The following is a 23,062-nucleotide window of genomic DNA, read 5'->3' on the forward strand; positions in this document are numbered from 1 at the left end:
CCACCCTGTCATACGACTTGCTATGAGAGAATAGACACAAGTGATTAAGCTTTAAGCTAGAAAAATGTGAAGTCTTATAAATATGATAAACTGATGTTGACGTTTTATTCTTTTGACTTTTTAAGTTAAATTTATGAGGGCCAAAAGACACATTATTATGATAATGACCCACACACAGATAGCCGTATCGTGAACAGACAGAAACAAAGCCCAAGGTCATGAGTGCCACACAAGGCAAGCTTTATTACTGGAAAGACAAAAGGAAGAAAGGACATCATGTCAAAAAATAATTCTGTGAAAAACAAAAGTACATGTAAAACACAAAAACCAAAAAATATCAATCTTCCATGTTGTATTCAAATAAATAGGACTGAATTAATATTATTATTATACATCAACCACAACATCTTGGTCAACCCACGACAAGAACAAATAGTCACACCTCATGGCATTCTTTTCGGTGTCTTACAAAGATTATAAAAGAAGATATGTACAACTCGGATCATCGATAGAGAAGACATGCTTAGAAGTATAACTGTGCCCACTAGTACACAACGGCAGCATCATGGTGGAATGTACGGAACCTATACTGTCTCATGTCAAAGCCTTGATGTGTTTGTGTGTGTGTGTTAGAGGTGTAAGAAAATATCGATATACAGAAGTGTTTTGATGTTTTGCAATACTGGACTGATTCTTTAAAATGTAGTTTTGATTTGTATAAATAGTTTGCATGTAAAGATTGGTGTCAGAGAGTAGTTTGTTTTATTTTGTGTTGTAATTCACCGTCTTTCTTATAGTACTGCAAAATGTATCGCAACATTGAATCATAACCACTATTTTGTTATATGATTGAGAGTAAATATCACCTCTATAACCCAAAGCTGGTACTCTCTCTAGGATGGCACTGGTATTTCTATTTGTATTTCTATCTGTAGCTGCAGTAGTGAGACTGGCTAGTGGTCTGAGGTTCTCTCCCCAACCCCAAAGATTATAACTGGCGTTCTCTCCCTTTTTTTACTTCAACAGTTGCTAGGCAATGGTTGGAAATTCGGCGTGTGACCGGAGAGAGTTCAGAGCTCGCAAATCACCACCTGAAGCCGTAGATAACAGTGGTTTGAACCAAATGAGATAAATATCGATTTCAGGTAGAGACAAATAAAAAATTACAACAACAACAATAACAACAGCAACAACAACAATGCAAACAAAATCAAACAGCACAATGGTTCAATCTGAAAAATGAAAAAATAGCTTTCTCTAAACAGGACCAGCCTGTTGGTTTGTAGTTTTTTTTCTTTTTTTTTAAATTCCAGAAGTCCTTTTATCCCCTTACTCCTCCCCCTCCACCCTTTATCGTTACCATTTCACCAGGACGCACTCCATCACCCACCCCTTATCCCACCCCCCCCCAAGCCATTGTCACGAGTCGATTGTTCCATACGTTAAAGCGAGCGGACCGAGCGGTCTTGTCTGAATGCAGACCCGTGAAAGATCTCGCATGCCTTTGGCTCCTCGTCTCCACGCTCTTAAAAGAGTCCTTTACCACCCCGTCACGCCAACAGAGCCTGCCCATGTGCCTCAAACCACGCCTGGTGACATTACACTGTTACACTGTGCTGCACTTAAATACTTTAAATACTTAAATGGTGTCTGGTGTGTTAACTTCACAAGTCCCCAAGTCCCACACTAGATCTGTGTGACACAAACAGACGTCACGGTTTACTCACTCCAACACAACGACCCCGGCTACAAGAAGGGCTGGAAAACAGAATTACTAATAGTTAAGCTGGTTCGGTTTTTTTTCAGTTTTTTATTTGTTCACTTATTCATTTATTCTTTTTACAGCAGTAATGGAGGCACGGCCACACACACGTCCACAAAGCTGTCGCATGAAGTTAAATCACAAAGCGGTATTTTACGCACTTAATTTTTTACAGATATTTTTCCGTATTATTGCCACTCTATATAATCTGCGACACAAGCATGTCAATTGTTATTGCTTTGTGGTCAAAAGCAGGTTTTCGACATTGGCACTATCAGCACTCAAGAAACCGAGAAGCTCGAAAATTTTGTCCGAAGGACTTGCGTTTAGATACACCAACTGAACCAAAAACCACCTGCGAATGTGTCTGCCGTAAAAAACGACGGTAAAAAAAAGTCGTAAAAGTTTGCTTGCGTTGAAGCTCGGGGCATTAAAGGCGATGGAAACCTGTACCTGTACGTACACAGGAGAGAGAAAGAGCAAGTAAAAGAACATGAGAGAAAGAGAGAGCGGTGAGAGAGAGAGAGAGAGAGAGAGAGAGGGATAGAGATAGAGAGCTACTGGTGGAAGATGGAGTGCTACATCAGGAGGATTCTGAAGAGAGAAATGCATACAAAAAAAAAACCCAAAAAACATTAGAAGTGACGTGCAGTGGCGATGGTCTGATTTCAAGCTGAGCTCTACTGAAAGTCTGAACGATTGAAATATTGAAAATGCTATCGTTGCTGCATACAATTATTTATATATTTATTTTTTAATCCTTGTTGATTAGTTGAAAAACATCATCAACGCGGTGCTACAAAAGCTTTCCGAAGACCAAGAACAATACCGAAAAAATAGTCGATTCAAAATTCAGTTCAAAACAGTTTAATGCTCAACGCTTTGGAGTTCTCACAGAGGCTAGGTTTTCTACACTACAGAAGATCAGGAGGACCAACAGTCCACCAATCCACCATTCCACCATTCCCCCAGTCTACCAGTCCATCATGTATGGTTCTCCACTCTCTATTGGACAGTTATTTTATTGCTTCTGTAAAAATAGAAGCATGTACAACACGTTGGTTGGTATTTAATCATTAGAGGTCTGGAAAAGATAAGAAACGCGTCTTAGGTAGCCTTTAGAATTCACTGTCCAAATGTTCTTGTCTATTAGTTGTGTCCCTTTTTTCTAGCTAATCAAAAAGCCTGACATACCAGGCAAGTTCCAATAGAAATTACACAACAGTATTCAGTCTGCATAGCAGCCAATTCCATCCACCATTCTAATGCCTAGCTATGCTAAGTCCTACCTAGCAATGCTAAAACAGTGCCCACAACCAGTGCCCACCTCTTTCCTCCAAAATGCGAAAATGCGACACGGCCCGGGCCTTACACCGCTTCCCAAAGCTCTTACTTAGGAGCCACCCTCTCAACCTTCACTTCAGTGCATACACTACATATGTTTTTCATCTTCGATTGTCACCCAGATATGTCTGAAACTAGAGAGCCAATAATAATAGCAATAGTAATAATAGTAATAATAATACGGCGAGCAGTTCCAAAGGCATTTAATACCACATAATATCACAGCCTGTTTTTTTTTTCTGACCATTGTATTCTCATCTATCTACTAAGCCAAATCCGAATCATCATGAACCTAAAACGTCATGATAACGCTGAGGAGAGCGGCGAGCGATTGATTCTCTTGACACGGTGGTGAAGAAGAAGAAGAAGAAGAATGATGCGATGGCACATCTGAATGATCAAACCTTGAATGATCGGTTTGAGAAAAGCAAGATACAGTACTGGGTAAGACAGATATGCACTGTTGCAGAGATCAGGACAAGGTGGACAGCGAGGTGTCCACTTGTTCTGAAACGTGTTTCTGTTGGGGGGTGAGGAAGGATTCCACAGCGAAGCCTTCGTTGATGACGGACATCAGAGCCCACCCCCCTTCCCCAGACCAAAGCGCAGGGGAGGGAGAAGCTTTTTTTTGTAGGTGGGGAGTTGAAGCCCCCCTCCTGCGCTCACATGATGGAGCAGCTCTTGGCCTTCTCCTTCTTGAAGGTGGAGGAGAGCAGCTCTGAGCGGCTGGGCAGGTGCAGCAGGCGCTTGGAGAGGCGGCGGCTGGGGCTGGGCTTGGCCAGAGGCTGCAGCTTGTTGATGCAGGCCAGCGCGGCCGTGCGGAACACGCTGTGGATGCTCTTCTCCGAGGTGAAGGCCGAGCACTCCAAGTAGGTTTCGGCACCCAGCTGCTTCGCCATGGCTGAGCCCTGGGACAAAACGGAGAAGACAATAGCAGTGAATATATGTTATGGGTTTTGAACTAAAATGGTGATCAAACCCAGATTTAACTTTTTAATCTCTCAGAGATCTCTATAGTATATCAAGATTCTGAGTTTCAACACGATACTTATACTGAAACAATATCACGGCAAATACCTAAAACATCAGAAATTAATGGAATAATAGGAAATCAAACCTGGAACTAAAAATATTTGCTTTTTATTAATAATAAAAGAAAAATGTAAAGAATTAACAAAGTAATGATGTTTATTCTTCATTTCAACTAAGAACATAATAGGTTTTAGGAATTTCTTCGATAGTTAACTTCGTATTTGCAACTAGATCTCACTGATTAATCTGTTTCATAACACTCAATGCATTTCTATATTAATTGCAATTTCTAGCAAAATAAATGATTTTTGATAAACATGCACATGCCGTGATTACAATTACCAGTACAGATGATTAAAAAATGCTCGTTCATATCTGGTGCTGTATATAATATAATGTATATAATATATAATAATATAATCATGATAACAGTTCATCACTCAGCTGATGTTTTTAATAAGCATGAAGAAGACTTTTGTAAAGCCTACCTGCTCATGGGTAATGGGCGTCTGTTTCTGATTGGAGAGCTCCATCAGTGTACAGACGTCTGTGCGTAGGTCTGTTTTGCAGCCGATGAGGAGTATGCGGGTGTTAGGGCAGAAGTCCATGATCTCAGTCCTCCACTGAACAGAAACAAAGACAGGAAAAAACAAGCAAGTTAGATAAAATAACAGAACTGAGAATTCATAATAATAGAGAACTGTTACATAAGGAGCATTATCATCATCATAATTTTTATTCTTTAGAGCAGAGCCTTCTACTATTATAGCCTTAAAATACTATTATAAAGTGTTAAGTTATTTGCATTGCTTATACTTGAAACTTGACATTTAGATCACAATATATTTCTTATTTTTTTTATACAATATAATTCCGATATCAATATGAGCAACATAAAAGACAGAGAAAACTGCTAAGAATTACCACAATGACTTGCTGTACCTAAAAATATTTCATGTTCTATCACAATATACAGCTCTGGAAAAAATGAAGAGACCAAATTCCAAATAAAAATATTGTCATTTAGAGCATTTATTTGCAGAAAATTAGAAATGGCTGAAATAGCAAAAAAAGATGCAGAGCTTTCAGACCTCAAATAATGCAAAGAAAACAAGTTTATATTCATAAAGTTTTAAGAGTTCAGAAATCAATATTTGGTGGAATAACCCTGGTCACAGTTTTCATGCATCTTGGCATGTTCTCCTCCACCAGTCTTGCACACTGCTTTTGGATAACTTTATGCCACTCCTGATGCAAAAATTCAAACAGTTCAAATTGGTTTGATGGCTTGTGATCATCTATCCGTTTTCAATTTGGTAAAATCAAAGAATCTCATAATTTTAAATGGTCTCTTATTTTTCCAGAACTGTATAAATATTGAATGATTGTCCTGCGATTGTTGACATGTTGACATCACTGACTATGAACCGTAAGCACAAGTGAAAAAGTAAATCTTTAATAAATCTCAGACATATCATTGTGGTCACAAATTAGGTCAAAAAGTTGTGGTTTTCAATGACATCAACCTGTGCACCCAGTAAAGCATCTTTTAGACAGAAATGCAGCCGTGATTGATTTTTGAGTATGTTTATGTTTTATATTCCACTCCTGTGTAAACAGCTTTTCTAGGCCCGCTGTGAATACAGAGGTTTGTTAAAAACAAACCCAAATAAAACTGTGTGAGGTGAAATGTGAGATTTCAGAATGCACTGAACTGTAACTGAACTGAATCCCAGAGTTGTTCTGAGATTTGGAGCCCGAGACCATTAAAGCACTGCAGACAGTGGTGGAGTTTTACAGAGACGCTTTAGTACCTTCTTAAGTCCGCTCTCCACAGTGTCTGGGCGGCTGATGTCGAAGCACAGCAGCACTGCATCAGAGTCGCTGTAGCACAGTGGTCGCACGTTGTCGTAGTAGGGAGACCCTGAAATGAAAGACAGGTGGATTTAAGTGAAGCAGTGAAGGAGGAAGACAGATGGAATGAGCTATGATGTAGTGGTTTGATGGGGTACTGAAGATTAGAGCTGCAATGAATCATAGTGATCACAAGTGTGTTCATAGTGATATATGACTTGGCTTTTGACATACAAATCGTTGACTAATAGGATTATTGGATTCATGGATTATGAAGTGATTAATCTTTTATTTATACAGTGGTAAATGTACTTGTAAGCATAATAACCTTCTCTATCTTTTTTGAGTACTTAATGTTCCTTAATATTTAGCTTTTAAAACACTGAATAAAGGCCAGTATTCAGAACAACCCTGCAAAAAATTACGTTCCAACCTTTTGCTTATAGCTGATTGTTTGAATGGTCTAAATTGGCCTTTGATGGTCAAGCTGGTCATCCAAGCAAAAACATACCCAATGCACCATGCTGGTCAACCACCTTGTACATACTGCTGGTCAGGATGGTCATGCCTGTATACCAGCTAAACCATTATCAACCTCAAAGACATATCCTATGCTTTTAAATCAGATCAATATCATCCCTTACATTTTCATTCAGCGATAGACATGGCAAAGTGAACGGCTGTGATATGCCACCTGTGTCTTCAAGCCAAACTGTAGAGACAGCAGCAGTATGTGGGCGAGTATTGTCCTTTTGGAACAGCGCCCCCAAGTGCGTGTTCAGAAAAAGTAGAACCACTGGATGCAGGTCCTAAAGAACTTAATGTTTCTTTAGCTTAATAATATAAATTCCTTGTAACTTGTATTTTCTTTACATATTTTATTGCAATCCATCTAACACCCCCTGGTAGAGTATTATTACACGATTTTACACTATGATTTGAGTTACACAGTGCGTTTAGAAAATGTAGAACCACTGGTTACAGGACCTTATAACTTAATTTTAACTTAGCTCAATAAATAGAAATAAATTGTTCCTTATAATTTTATTTTTTCCTACAAAAAGTATTGCAATCATTCTAAAACTTTCTTCTTGACTGGCTTTAAAACTGTGATTTGCAATTGTGATTTTAATATTGACTATAATAATTGTTCTCCTTATTGTAGCCATAATCACACAGCCCTAGAACAGGCTCTTTCCTGCTGAGCTCCCCTGCACACTCAGCTCATCACATCCTGCAGAAAAGCGCACTCTTCCTCTCTCCTGTTTGCACTATTGGCATTTTAAAGGAGAAGAAAATGACAATTGAGCCCTAAATCCTCATCGATCTATCTCTCTCTTTTCTCTCCAGCTCTTTTTCCCTACGGCTTATGCAACGGGAACGGTGGGGCCGGGGGCAGAACGGTGCTCCCACTCTCGCTTAGAATCCTTAAGTAAGCCACCCACCGCCCTGCGTCCGCCCCACGCGCCCAATACCTCTGCTCCCCCTGTTTCCACAGCAACAGCCTCGGAATCTACCATCTGCGGAGCGCCTTACGCCCACCCCTCCATAAAGACTTCCCTTAACTGCCAATCATTAGACACAGATACGTGCCCACCCACTTTGTGCTGAAGAAATGCCTGGGCTGAACAGTGTTTGCGCACCAAAACCTCCCTGGCCTCACTGTGAATTTGTGTGTGTGTGTGTGTGTGTTTGTGAAAACTGATCAAAGAGTAAAGCAAAGGCTTGTGGGTATTGACTTTTGACTTTGTGTAACATTATACTAATACACTGATTTAGATCAAATACAACATATTTAAAATACAACCTCAAATCTCAAAAATTTAAACATAAGAGATGGACTTTCAACTGAAGTTTGTTATATTTTAGTCATTTTGGAGAATTTATATAGGTCCATTCATCATGAAATCATTACACAATGTAATAAGCAAATGCTAGATTTCATTTATGTCAAAAAGTGAAAATGAATGGAACTTGTGTTCGACAGTCCTGACATAAAACGCCATAACCTATGTATGCATCATATTTACAGTTTATGTTCTACAATATGGCAATTTAACCAAATAACCGGTGTATTTAAAGGTTCGTATTAATTGCCATTAAACATTACAGCTGCTTTACAGTACATATAAATAAACTTTAGATTTGACTTATGTAAATACACAAGTGCATCTTAATAGCTGTAACAGAAACAGCAGCAGTGAATTGATGCTGAGGTTAATACACACACTACTGCTGAATTTATTTAGCTGTTAATACAGCACTAGTAATTCACTTTTACACCACAGCCATAAAAACAAATTGTGATTTGTGTGATCGTACATGAATTTGTTGCGGAGTTGAGAGACACAGAAGCAACATCTGACCTACAAGGATCATGTGGACTAAGGGGGGGGGGGGGGGGGGTGGTTAGGGTAGAGTTAAGGTTAGGCAGCTTTACACAGTTAGCATTAGCAGAGCATTAACATGATTCTGAAACAATGAAACATTGATATGAAATGATTTTAACAAAAAAGAAAAAGTGTTTTTTCATGTGATCTTTTCATGGCATCATATTTATCTATGTAAACAGAACAGAAAAAACAGCATAGCCTGAGGATGAGATGATCATAGCAATTGTTCTCAGACGCTTTAAATCGATGGTATCAGATGCTGCAGGCATTCTAGCCCCTAATTGGACGACTGGCCACCAAAGGACAACTGACCGCCTCCCACTGTCTCTCTGATAAAGTCATGGACACGCAGGCCCGGGTGTGAGGATGCATCCAATTGCCCCCAGTCTAAAGGCAGCAATCGATGGACATGCACACCAGGGTAAGCACGGAGCCATTTTCAATTAAAGCAGACAAATTACAACATCCTGCAAGTCCGAGAGAGAGAGAGAAAGAGAGAGACAGAGAGAGAAAGGGATGGACAGCAGGCTGACCCGACTGAGCAGTGTGTAATTATCCAACCCCTCTAAAGCCATAGATAATGTACTATAGGCTCTCTGAGAGCTGTAGGAATATGAAAGCTGCAAAGAAAGAGAGCATTACACTGAGCTAAGACGGTTAAGCGCTCTCCAAGTATTAATCCCCCACTTCCCACAGTCCAGGATCATAGGCCACGTCTATCTAACACTGTGTTCTGTAAGTATTCGCATGGAGACACTTCACTGTCTGAGACACTGCACAATATTTTCTTACACCTCTAAAAAATAGGCGTCACTTTAGTCTAACTTAAACAATAGCTGATTATGCTAACTTATTAACTCTTCTTTTTTGGCCTAAATATTAGCCTTAACTACTGTTTCATAGTGTTAGTGCTATTTACCATTAAAAGCTCCAACATCCTATATAAATACAGATATGAAGCTTAAACAATACTTAAAAACGCAGTAGTCAAGTTAGCCTAGAGAGTTGGCCTTCACCAACAGTTTGTATGCTACTTTCCATTTACCTCAGATGTTTGATGTTGGAGCTGGGAATTACGTTACACCCAAGTTGACAGCGCTTTTATTTAAACATTCAGATAAGTGTACACTATTAAAAAATATTCTAAAAACAGTTAGCCAAAGACTAGTAGTTAACTTTAACCTACAGTTCATAGTGCCAGGTGAGAGTGCCATCTACCCACCCAAATAAAGCAAGGGCAATTATACTCTCTCAGGGCTCCGGCAGCTGATGGCAAGCTAATGGCATTTGAACCAGCGATATCCCAATCATAGTGGCAGCGCCTTAGTCCGCTGGACCACTCGGAGACCTATAGAGACTATAGACTATTAAAGACAATGTAAGTAATATAATTAAAGATAAGCCCCCCTTTGCCCTTCAGGCTTCAGTCCAAACCCAGGGCCACATGTTTCTCAGCTGAACAAGATGCTGCTCGTTCAGCGTCGCCTGCGCTAGCAGATGGAGGGTTTGTGAAGCATGAAAAACACAGTGAAGGGGAAATACAAGCAGGACTGAAATCCTGCAGCCAATTGAAATCCTGTTTCTGTGATAATGCGGTGGCTGGGAGAGGTGTAAAGGTGAAAAGTGGGCCAGGGTATGGCATGGTGTACACATGCGATTAATACGCAAGGCCTTTCTCCGAGGGCAGAGGAAGAGCCTTATGTGGAACAGATGGAGGTGGAGTGGGCTGCTTTTGTGTGCTGCATACATAAACACTGTGCCTTATCACAGTGCTCCCCATCTGCTTAACCCTTTCATCCTTTTCAACCTCCATTCCTCAAGCTAATGAGGTCAGACCTGGTAAAGATCCCAGGACTTTGTAGAGCTACATTTTCCACCATGTTTGTTTTCAGAATTTATTGATAAAAGCTGTTTCATTACATGCCCTACATCATGTTATATGTCTACACCAAGTTTCCACAGTTTCCCTATCAATATGTGCAGATTTGAATCTAAATTAAATTCAGTAAATATATATCTATAGATATACTCTGATTCCATTGTTTGGTATCAGTTGGAAGCACTCATTTCCTCTCTGTGATTATGGACAATGGATAAATGTTATGGACACACTTCTAATGGATGCATTCAACTACTTTTTGTTGCATCCATTGCTGACACAAATGCACACACAAAGCTTGTCTAGTTCCAATAGAGAAGTACTGCCCCCCCCCCCCCCAGCATTGAGCAGAGAAACTTGCAATAGTAATGCTTCATCCAATACCTGTTGGGGATGAAGTGAGGTGGTGATCATCCAACATCCTGACCCTTCTAAAGGTCTTTCAATCAAATCCTCACAGCAGTGCTCCATAAATTCCAGTAGCGAAATGTAAATGATTGATTATGCTGGTCTGGCCCTGAGGATGTGGGCAGAAGGTCCAGCACAACTGAATAAAGATCTTGTTTCATGTTTTTTTCTACTTGAATTTTGCAGTGGTCTCTAGTATGAATGAATGCCCTGTGAGCAGGTGTTTGTGAGAAAGAAGTCCGGTGCTCCTGTTTCAGGCTGTTTTAGTTCAGTGGAGGAGTGGGCGGGGAAAAATGGCAGGATTTCAGCTCTTACTCATGAATATTAATGGTATGGAAATTAATCGCCTCTGATTGGCTTACAGCACTGTGATGCTCCCTTCATGGCTCTGCAGTGGGTGGTCACAAGCCATGGTGGGCCATCAGTCCGGGGGCTTTTCCTGATTTGCTCGTTTTTTCTGTCGATTTTATTTTATTGGCTAATGCAGTTAAGGGTAGAAAAACAGTTTCACATGCAGCACACATATGCAACTCGGAGTGGCCTACTGTATTTCAAAACGAGCAAGAACTAAGTGCTTTTTAGGCAAATTGCACCTTAAACTAATTAAGGAAATACACTAATCACATGGAGATTTTTAGTGCTCAATTTTAATTAGCAAGAATACTTAATATAGGCCTGATGAAGTTTTAGACACATTAGGGACTGTGAACATTTACCAAAAGAGTTAGTAAAACTCTAACCAAGACTCATTGTGTTGGCAGAACTGGAAAACAATACAATAAAAAAATCTTTATTATACAGAAATATTTTATATAAATTTTTGGCATTATTCATTAGACATTAGTCAGTTTTTACACTGACTTTCTTAATAAGTTAATACATGAGAAGTCGTTATTTAGGAGATACAAGGAAATGCAAATACAACAATACATTTTGCCAAATTTACACACATTTTGTCTTTAGAAATGTGTATTTAATTGGATGCTTTAAAATATATAAAATATCTGTGTTTACTGTGGAATGGACTAAAATGTTCCTTTACTGTATGGAGGCTAGCAATAATTTGTATTGTCGCAGAAATTATTTTTTTGCAGAAATGTAAAAATTGTGGCCTAGGTCTAATAGTAACCATTCACACTCCTGCTAATTTAAATATTGCAATACCACAATATCAGCAGTATTGATGAGTTATTCAGTTATAAATATTAGGGACAGGCAAGCATTAAGCCTGGTCTTAGACTACACAGCATTTTAAATGGACATTTTTAGACTACACTTTATTACCTGCCAGGGAAACTTACCCCTTAAGGTACATAATATCGCAATTCAGTAATTGACCATTAGTGTTACATGAATATGCAACTCTTGAGAGTTAGAAACTGGATTTGGCCCACTTTTAGTCTCCCTAAAGTTTAAGGCGGTATTAATCATGCTGAAAAGATACCCAAGAGTCAGACCCCACCCAGTGCTGAAATCTCTTGGAATTAATCAGCACTCCAGAGCTCATCTACATGCAGGAGAAGATGGCTGGGAGAGGTCAGCATGTACAAAGGGGCTGAGTATCAGGGTTAAGAGAACAAAATGGTGAGCACAGCCCCCCTTCTTCCCTATAGCCATTAAAGATCGATGGGAACAAGTCCTGACACATTCCCCCACGAGCCCCTCTTCAGCACAGCCCCCGCCTTCACCAGCATACAGCACGGCCAAGATTCCTCCACCGTCCCCACTGGGAATTGAACAAAGAATGCCCCCTCTTGCTGTGAAGGGGCTAGTCGTGACCTTTTGGGGATACCCCCCTTCAGGGGGGTCATCTGTGAGATGCTCGCACGTTCCCTCCTCTCATCCCGTCAACACCTACTTTAGAAAAGCGCTCATTAATCTACTCTACTGCGCTAAAGTGCTAATGGGGCGCTATACACCTCCGCTCAGTCATCACTCATAATCCTCACATGCTGCAGCTGTGGCTGCCACATTTACAGGAATGTATTCCCATTAACATAATAACAGCCAGTCTAGCACTAATACCTCGCCGCCAGTGATCTACAGGCTCCAAATTTGGAACGCTACAGTGGCCATATTCTTGCAGCCCTGTGGCAGGTCCAGTTGGCCGTCCTGATTTAGCGAGGGAATTGATTTTCCACCATAAATCCAAGCTGAGCCTCAAAGAGGGCGGAAGCCTGGAAGCCTGATGATGAGGTCGGTCCAATCAATCTGAAGAAGCCTAATAATGAGGCCTTCTTCACTCTTCTTAACACCCCAGCACACATGGAGTGCACAAAGCTGGTGGGCAAGAAATTAACTCCAAAACACAACCCACTCGTTCACAGTTGCCAGCTCACTGTGGATCACAATAATTTCTTTAAGTCATAGAATGGACAGTGATATTAGTTCTCTAATGCAGGACAAACTGTTCAGTGAAATATCCATAAAAATCTGGATATTTAATATAGTTAATAATGTTAATAACATTAATATGTAAACGTTTTAATTAAATGAAAATAGTAAGACTAAATAAAAAATCATTATATCCCTAGCTATTATTAGCTACACTATATTATTATACTATACTATATATATGGAAACTCTCCATTCCATGAGTCTCTCTTCGCTCTACTGTTTTTGAGCTACATGAAGTTTGGAGGTGTGTAGTGATGATCTAATCTGAAGCTACATGAAGTTTAAAGGTGTGTAGTGATGAACTCTGAAGCTACATGAAGTTTAAAGGTGTGTAGTGATGATCTAATCTGAAGCTACATGAAGTTTGGAGGTGTGTAGTGATGAACTCTGGAGCTACATGTAGTTTGGAGGTGCGTAGTGATGAACTAATCTGAAGCTACATGAAGTTTGGAGGTGTGTAGTGATGAACTAATCTGAAGCTACATGTAGTTTGGAGGTGTGTAGTGATGAACTAATCTGAAGCTACATGAAGTTTGGAGGTGTGTAGTGATGAACTCTGAAGCTACATGAAGTTTGGAGGTGTGTAGTGATGAACTAATCTGAAGCTACATGAAGTTTAAAGGTGTGTAGTGATGAACTCTGAAGCTACATGAAGTTTAAAGGTGTGTAGTGATGAACTAATCTGAAGCTACATGAAGTTTAAAGGTGTGTAGTGATGAACTCTGAAGCTACATGAAGTTTAAAGGTGTGTAGTGATGAACTAATCTGAAGCTACATGAAGTTTGGAGGTGTGTAGTGATGAACTAATCTGAAGCTACATGTAGTTTGGAGGTGTGTAGTCATGAACTCTGCTGAAGCTACATGAAGTTTGGAGGTGTGTAGTGATGAACTAATCTGAAGCTACATGAAGTTTGGAGGTGTGTAGTGATGAACTAATCTGAAGCTACATGAAGTTTAAAGGTGTGTAGTGATGAACTAATCTGAAGCTACATGAAGTTTAAAGGTGTGTAGTGATGAACTAATCTGAAGCTACATGAAGTTTAAAGGTGTGTAGTGATGAACTCTGAAGCTGACTCTGCAGAAAGTTGGCGAACTCCACTGTGTTATAATATCACTGACAGTTGGCTGTGGAATATTTAGTAGTGAGAAGTGAAATTACACAACAGGACAACAGGTGCTGCAACCTATCACAGTACCACAGTGCTGGAGTTCACTGAGCTCCTGAGAGCCTTGTTTGTAGAAGCAGTCTGCAGCTCTCTCAGCTGGTTTGACTGTAGGCCATCTTAATCAAATCTCCAAAATGGTTCATTTTTTTATATTTTCATGGAAAAAACAATGTTAACAATACTATTGAACTTATTTGTATCTTTTAACAGAAGTCAGAGTAAAAATGCTTCTTTCCTAGTCTTTTTGGACCGTTTCTCCTGGTCCATTGATCATGAAAGAAAAATAAAAACTACAAAAAACTGAGATTTTTACCAGCTACAAACTATCTTTGTTTCCAATTTTAAGATAATAATTACTACACTGAACCCTCTTTCAGCTTGGACTCATTTTCAGCTACAACCATTTCCCAAACCCTTGTGATCCATCTGACTCGAAAGTAAGTTAACTCTACCTTCCTGCAAAGCCAAAACTGGTTTAAAGGGAATTAGAGGGTCCATTTATTTTGCAAGCAAGCCTCATTTGTTAATAAGAAATTAATCTTTCACAGCTCCCAACTGCACAATAACCTGAAGCACAATATTGATTTTAATCAATAGTCTTAAGCAAATTCATTTTACGAGTGACTGAGCGTTCATCCAGGCTCCGCTCACCTGAAGGCTAGGCTTTTATATCGACCCTCAGTTATTTCTGAAAATTACCACAAGAAAAAGAAGAGAAGGAAGGTGCAGTACTCATATGTTTGTATTAGCGTGTTGCTAACATGTTATGGCTAGCATATTATTATAAAACACTGGAATTATCATGTAAATACTTATAGTTATAGAGGTAATACTGACACATTCACACAGTATCGCTAAACCAGTAAAAGTTGTTATTCCAAGCTTATTATATCTCATTTGGAACAAATAATGAAATAAAAAAAGAGACGCCTTTAATATTATCAATAGTAGGCACCTATCGAGTAGTTAAATCAGAATTTGTAATGATACTAGAAAATCTGCCATTGATTCCTGTATCAGTATTTGAGGGGAACAAGTGGTTTAAAGCCATGGTATCCATGGTATCCATTCCATTGTCTATTGCTATAGTGAGCTATGCTTTTTACTACAAATGACCACTGCATTATGGGAGACTGTAGTGCCTTTAAAATCACACTATATGTTTCAGACAGTACAGAACAAGGAACAGCTGTATGCAGGCCTGTCACAATAACTATTACTGTCGTTCTTATCTGTTACTGAGATAAACAACATTATTGACAATTTAAGGTCATTTTTTGATATTGTTATAATGATAATATAATAGCTTACAAATGCAGTTACACATGACTTTTTTAAACAATGAACTTGAATTAAATATTAAGAATATACATACATTGGAATTCTTTTTTTATGTCTTGAATACATAAAACATAAATAAAATGAAACCAACATACCAGTTTATTCACGTCAATGGGCTCTTCCTAAGCTCAGCAATAATTATGGATGCCATGGTTCATATATTGTAAATTAAGTGGATAACACTTATCATGACAGGGCATGTATCACAAGATTAAAATTACTGTATAAAATGCATTTTAACTAGGACTGCATAATATATTGTTTCAGGAATATTTATGATGTACTCTATTACAATAGTCACATCACAGTAAATCAGGGATTTCCACAGAAAATTGGTTAGCCAAGGCGTAAAGGTTTGCTATCTAATTTGTTGAATTATTTCTTGTTTGTTGATGGGGGTAGAGGGCGTTACTCTTTGTTGTTAAGACGTCTGCCTTACCTAGATAACGCTGCGGGAAACTCTGGAAGTGCAATGACATGTGCAATGTTGAATCGCATTTTTAAAACATATTCGCAGCATAAAAAGATTATATATACCTAATACCATTCTTATTCATATTAGAACCCTACTTTTAACTGTACACTAGCTAATTGGATAATTATCGATCATTCTGCCAATATGACATAATTCATACCCATATGTACTGGTGTGCCATATCATATCGTATGCAATAATATCACAAACATTTTTGAATATCGTGAACGATATTATACCCTGAAATATCGTGCCATATCACACACCACTAATTATCACATCAGGGTACTACTTTTTTGTTGTTTTGGCAAAAGAAAAATGTACACTGTTCTCATTTCCCATTATATATTTACTAGAGACATATTATATCTGTCCAGTATCATTTATTATTATTTATTTTACTTTAATCCTGTATATATGGAGATATTTGGAGTGCATTTTTAGTATCATGATATTCTGGATCATTGACTTTTGTTACAAATCTGATAAAATTCTTGTATTTTTTTATATCTCAGTTAGGGGTCTTTCATATCATATCTTATGCAATAATATAATACATTTTTCATTAAGTTGCAGTAGTGTATTCTTAAAATATTTTGTTTTTAATTCAGTATTTTGTCATATCATGAAAATAGCATGAAATATTGTGATATTATTTTAGGGCCCACCCCTACCCATACGACATAAACCCATACAACATAATGTATACCAATTAGCTATTAGGTACTAAAAATTGCCATAACAGTTCTGCTGCTGCATTTTACCCACTCTAACCTTACAAAATAGCAGTAATCTTGCTATATCATGCCATATTGCACCACATTACACGATCATATTTATAGAAAGTAGGTCTGGAAACAAAAAGCCAGCGAGGAGAAGTGTTCTAATTCTGCACTCTCAGACCGGGCGAGCGGCTGAAAGCTGTCTGGATCCCGGCTCTGCCCTCTCATCCCCTCCCAAACCTCACGCTCATCCCTTAAAGCACACTCTGCCCCTCGGCTGGCGCGTCTCCAAACACACCAATCAGATCAAAAAGCGAGGGCCGAGATTAAAGACAGGAGGTGTCCCAGCGGCCCGCGCTTCCTTCAGCCCTTCTGATACTGGCGCATGGGCACAGCATTAGTAGGAGACACACGCAGACGCGCAGACATGTTGCGCATACAGAAGACTGCAGTTTAGACCTGGGGACTCATCAAACACCCGACACTGTCTGCAGACACCCAGACAACACCCCCCTGCTAATGAAAGAGGAAAGAGAGGCTGTTGCTGGGTTTAGGGATGGGAGATGAGACTTTATGACACCATTATCACGATAAACTGTGTCAGAGTGAGCTTTTTTTAGGGCATTGTGTGGGCATCAATTAACACTGGACAATATGACATTGATATATTGCCACATATTGATATATTGCCACATATTGATATATTGACCAATATATCCTTAAAATTGTATCCTCTTTTTTCTTCAGGGCAAAAAATGGCACATTAAAACCCACTATGTATATATAGTACCAGTTAAAAATTTGCACACACCTTCTTATTCAATATTTTTCTTTATTGCTTTATTTGATTTTTTTTCTACACTGTTGATTAAAATTAAAGACATAAAAACTATTAAGGAGCACATATCAATTTACGTAGTAAACAGTAAAAAAATTGTTAGTTCTCCACAATAATCCCCTGATCTAAACCTGGTGAACTTAGATGGTGATTTGAGGTGATTTAACTGGGATGAGCTGGAGCTTCACAGCGTGAAGGAAAAGCAGCAACTATTGTACAGCACCTCCAGGAACTCCTTCTTTCAAGACGCTGGGAAAACTATTCTAGGTGACTCTTCCTCATGAAGACACTGAGATTAAAATAACTACCAAGAGTGTACAGATCTGTCCTCAAAGATAAATGTGCTACATAGAAGAATCTAAAGTATAAAATATATTTATATAAAATCATAAATAGAAATAAAACATATTAAATGAGAAGAGGTGTGAGACCCAAAGAGTTTTTCAGAGCATAGAGTGGGTACTTCCAAAGCTGAATAAAATGATATCTGTATAAAGTTACAGTGAGGCAGAACATAGAACAGCTAGGCATTTTTTTACTGTTATAAAACTATTTATAATAATCATCATATACCATAAATAATAGAGCATTCACATATTTTGCTGGTAATTTATGAAGATAATGCTAAAATACCACCAGATTATTCACCTCTAATGTTATCTGTACCATTAGAACAGGCCAACAGCAAAATGTTCCATTAATAAGAGCTTCAGAAGAGGAAATAGGTAGTGAAATGTTAACTTATAATCTAGGTAGAACAGTAAATGTATGCATATTGAAGTAAACACAATAATACAATGTAAATAAACATCTTCAAATGTAGTACTATCCCAGTTCTCTTCACACATTCCCCTCCTGCATTCCCCTCAGACATCCCAGATGTGTCATGTGCCAGCACTGGGGATGCGGATACAGGCGCCACAGACTAACACGCAGTAACACAGTTCACTGTAATCAGGTCAACAGGCTACAAAAGGATGCCCTCGGGACAGTCAAACTGACTCAGTGCCCATGTACTCTCTCAGCTCCTGACCGCACACAACAACAGCTGATAGCAAAACAAAAATACACCAAACAAACAGCTACATATTTTACTCTAATATTAAATCACCATGCTTGTATGCAATTTGTTTCATTCAAAATAAGCAGAAATGCAACCAATTGAAAAAAAAAATTACTGTAATGAAACATACCCAAAAAAAATCTTAGTATTTATCAGGATAATGATGGTCAGTGGTGGTTTGGTGGTACTGGCTTATTGATCAGAAGGTTGTAGGCTGAATTCTCTGGTTCATTAAGCTGTCACTGTTGGGCTCTTGTGTAAGGAAGGAACCTTGTTTAACCCTTTTTGTTCCAGGGGAATTATAATATAGCTGTCCGAGCTGGGATAAGACAAGAATTCCTTTGTACTATAAGTGTATCAGTGTAGTGTGTGTATAGGATACATTGTATATCATTTTATGATATATTTCTTAAATATATAAGGGTTGCACAGCATGGAAAGAACATTTTTCTGCAATATACACTGCAATATTGAAAAAAATGGATTACAAAAAAACTGGTGATACAATGCATATCACAATACAGGGGTTATAACGAATTAACTAATTTATAACACAGTTAGTTCTGACCCTGCAATGTGATTGGCTGAGAGCCGTTCTACGAGTGCCATTATTAGCCGGTAATGCATTGCAACCAAAGCTCTCCAAGTATTACTCCTCCGTATACAATACAGGTAACCTATGCAATACTGTAAGCAATGTTATATATTAAGATTCTTTAAAACAGAATTTTAGTCATTTTTGTTTTTGTTTTATTCATTATATTTAATCAGATAAGTGTGTCATAAAGACTCAGGATAAAACGCTGCTAATTAGCAGTTAGGATTTAAACACAAGACAAAATGAACCACTGTCTGTCACATATATCTACATGTAAACTATTAATTAAAAATCAATACTGTGTTTTTTTTCCAGAATCAATACAATAAGTCAAAACATAATATTGTGATACTTTAATGTATTGATTTCTTTTATTACACTGAGAACAGTGTGAATTGTTGTTTTGCCTCAAGCAATTTTTTTAAAATTGTATTTGACATTGTACAAGATACTGCACATCCTGTAGTGTGACTATTACACATGAGAACACTGTAAAAATGATATACTGTGCAGACCTGCTTTATGTACTACATTTATTGGCTTAATTATAATATACAAAAATACTAAAATTGCAATAATACAGTTATACGTTATATATATCTTTAGTGAAACAAGATGCACACTGATGACTCAATACTGTGCCATCATTCCATCCTTCATAACCTCTCTACTAGCTTTGTTAAATTACACTACCACTTTACTACAAACAGCCCTAGAAACTCATCCAGACACACTGATTGGTCAGGATGCTCAAAGCAAATATTCAGTAAAATAAACTGTAATTGGTTGCAATCAGTACTGCAAAGGTCAATATCGCAATATCGATTTACACACTGTGCAGTTAATTGTTGACCAGTCTGACCAGAATGATGGACCTTGACGACTCAAGACTCCACCCAGTATCACATTATCTCCTGCTGAAGATTATGCATAAGCTTTCTTTAAAAAAAAGCTTCCACTGCACAAAGAGCATCTGTTGCGTTTCTGTGTGCTTCACTCCAGCAGCGGGAGCCGAGCATTAGCATACTTAATGAGTCTCAGTGTTACTACTCAGGCTTGCTGTGTGAACTGGTTTGTGCAGTTTGCCTAATGAAATCAAAGCGACTGGGTTGGACCCACTTCATTTACATACAGTATGGTCGTAAATTTGAGCCTGGAGCAGCCATTACAATTCAGCATTTGTAATTAAGAGGAACATGCATGTAATTAATGAACAAAAAACTGTTATATATCAGTTGTCTATGCTGATAGAGATTTGGAAAACATAAAAATCGCAACTACATCTACCTGGATTCGCACAGCTGAAAAATATAACACTAACTTGTGCATTACAGTAATTTTACAGTAAATTTGATAATATGCAGATATTTTTCAGTCTTTGAAATACACAAATATACAACAAATACATAATTAAATCTTAATATTTGTCAGATTAAAAGTAAATTCTGTTGATGCAATAAGGTTCTGATAAAACTGTGCATCTCTACTCCATTATTAAATGTTTTTGAAACATTGGCTTGTGGCCATTTTTTTTTTTTATTTGGGTCCAAACTATCATAAAATAAGTGCTTTTAAAATTAGATCGCTTTTATGGCTTTTGGATGACTATGGGTTTTATTTATTTTTTATTTATTTTTTTTACAGATCAATTGGCTGGTGGCTATTTTTTATATTGGTCAGCTCATGCAAAACACTAACCTGAAACATTTTCTATTGCAATATATATTGATATATATATATTTAAAATTCTTATCTCATTCTTTTCAAATTAAGACTTATGCTACAGTATTGTTTCAATTACAAGCCAAACAAAAAAAAAATCAGAGAAGCCCAAATGATGCACCAATCTAAGCCACCTCAAACCACCTGCATCCATCACTCCGGTGCAAATACGCACCCAGAAATCACCCACAGACTGAGGCGAAGCTGCAACATGCACAGATCGGCATTCTCGCCACGGCGTACTAGCTCACTTCAAAGGTCACTAGAGCTGATAACACGCTTACAGATGAGGGACACTGACTGAAAACCAGCATTCAGACCTGATGCATGTGTACTCCTTTATATACTGCAGCGTGACATCACAATTGAGCATGCATGCGAGTGCAAGCCTTCACCTCATGTGGCTTGACTGAGTGTCTTGGGAAAGATGATTGATTTTATGGTGTTTGCCGTGTTATGCATGTGTATTCTATAAACGCTCAGTAGATATAAGCTGCGACAAGACAAGAAGATGGACTGTGATTCTGTTGATGGTCCACAATGTACAACAGGTACAGCATCAAATCCATATCTAGCATCAATATTGATGTAAGCTTCACTGGAAACCCTATAATGCACTCTCACTTGCATAGTAATGGTAAACCAATGGTGATGACAGCTCTTCATACACTGGAGTATTTTAATTTTTTAACATTTTAACATCATTCACCATTCATCAGGTTGGCAGGTTAGGTCTTACCTGATGTATCCCACAAGCTCAACTCCACACGCTGGTCATCAAGCTCCAGACATGCTGTGTAATTCTCGAACACGGTGGGGACATAGGTCTGTGGAACACAACATCACAACACCCTTATTTATCAGTGCAAACCACACACTACCCACACACCCAATACACACAGCTGATGATATGGAGAGCTGTTGATATGTAGATACTGAAGATGGGCAAATGAGCCTATATTTCTTATTTTTTTCTGATGCATTCTTCTAATTATGCATTTTGCATTATACTAGGCTAATGCAAAACCATGCAGAGCTACTGAAGACAACCTTGGACATTATATTTCAAAATATACAGCCTCGCCTTTCTTACTACGCATGCGAGCAATAGGCAGGATATACATGTCTAATAGCATCTTAATTTCAGATAAAATAGAAAAATAGCAAAAATAAGAATTGATTTCAATTCTAAATAAGTTATTGCTAAATGTTGGTTTTATGAGGTTTTGCACAATTCATTTATCATCATCATAGTGCACTAAACAGTGCATTTCCAAGACTGTCTCTAAAACAACAGGTTATCTACTTTATCTAGAGTTATCTAAGGGAATGCATGCTGTAGTCAGTGCATGCACAGTTCATTACTACAGTCCAAGACATGCAAGACACCTTATAACAATTGCTCCGTTCCACCTTAAATGGCGCAGCATTACATAGGCTATAACGTACATTTAAGGTGGAATTGTTAATTGTAAAAAAAGAACTTCATGCACTGAAGCCCATACAGCAGCACTAACCTCTGGATAGCAGTCCTTAGCCAGAACCTGCAGCATGGCCGTTTTCCCACACTGTACATCTCCCACCAACACCAGTTTACACCTGACCACCAAGGGCTGCGTGTTCCTCCTCTCCTTCATGATCGCTTTACAGGGTTCACACCAACAAAAAAAAGATCCGAATTCAGGGAACGACAGCACGTCCGAGCTCTTCGCTCGTTGCCCGCAGCTGGTTTGTCTGGACTGACTGAGCCGCTGCGCCCTCTTATACCAGACTCGCCGTTCGACTCGCGGATGAATCGGTTCTTTCGCATGGGAACAGCGAACCGACTCTTTCAGACAAATGAATCAGTGAATCAAAGAATCAGTCAAACTTTTTGTAGTGAATATAAGATTCATATTAGTGTAATTTTAGAATTGTGAGAGTTATTTTTCTTTATTCAATCAAGTTTAAAAATACAATTAATTTTATTAATTCTCAACAGTTGATAATGCTTAATGTACATATTTTGGAGCAATTTATTAAACAGTTGTTGTGCTTGCAGTATGAATAGGTATAAAATAAATGCTGT

General features: G+C 38.3%; 1 protein-coding gene across 1 annotated transcript; it reads right to left on the bottom strand.

The window, feature by feature from the left end:
* Positions 1-216: 216 nt before the first annotated feature.
* rnd1b (Rho family GTPase 1b) lies at positions 217-22,747 on the bottom strand. Its single transcript, XM_007257870.4, has 5 exons — positions 22,512-22,747; positions 21,734-21,821; positions 5,953-6,062; positions 4,627-4,761; positions 217-4,014 (listed from the first exon to the last, which is right to left on the bottom strand). Exons 1-5 carry the CDS (start codon positions 22,629-22,631, stop codon positions 3,769-3,771), a joined length of 699 nt encoding a protein of 232 aa, XP_007257932.1. The 5' UTR covers positions 22,632-22,747; the 3' UTR covers positions 217-3,768.
* Positions 22,748-23,062: the final 315 nt, after the last annotated feature.

This window comes from Astyanax mexicanus, chromosome 13, assembly GCF_023375975.1.
Source record: "Astyanax mexicanus isolate ESR-SI-001 chromosome 13, AstMex3_surface, whole genome shotgun sequence".
NCBI lineage: Eukaryota > Metazoa > Chordata > Actinopteri > Characiformes > Acestrorhamphidae > Astyanax > Astyanax mexicanus.

What these genes read in the sequence shown, in the direction of transcription:
- rnd1b (XM_007257870.4), bottom strand. Translation starts at nt 22,631, where the DNA reads ATGAAGGAGAGGAGGAACACGCAGCCCTTGGTGGTCAGGTGTAAACTG. An exon ending in CTAAGGACTGCTATCCAGAG is followed by an intron (nt 21,822 to 22,511) that starts GTTAGTGCTGCT and finishes TGTGTTCCACAG; the next exon opens with ACCTATGTCCCCACCGTGTT. An exon ending in TGGAGAGCGGACTTAAGAAG is followed by an intron (nt 4,762 to 5,952) that starts GTACTAAAGCGT and finishes GTTTCTGTTCAG; the next exon opens with TGGAGGACTGAGATCATGGA.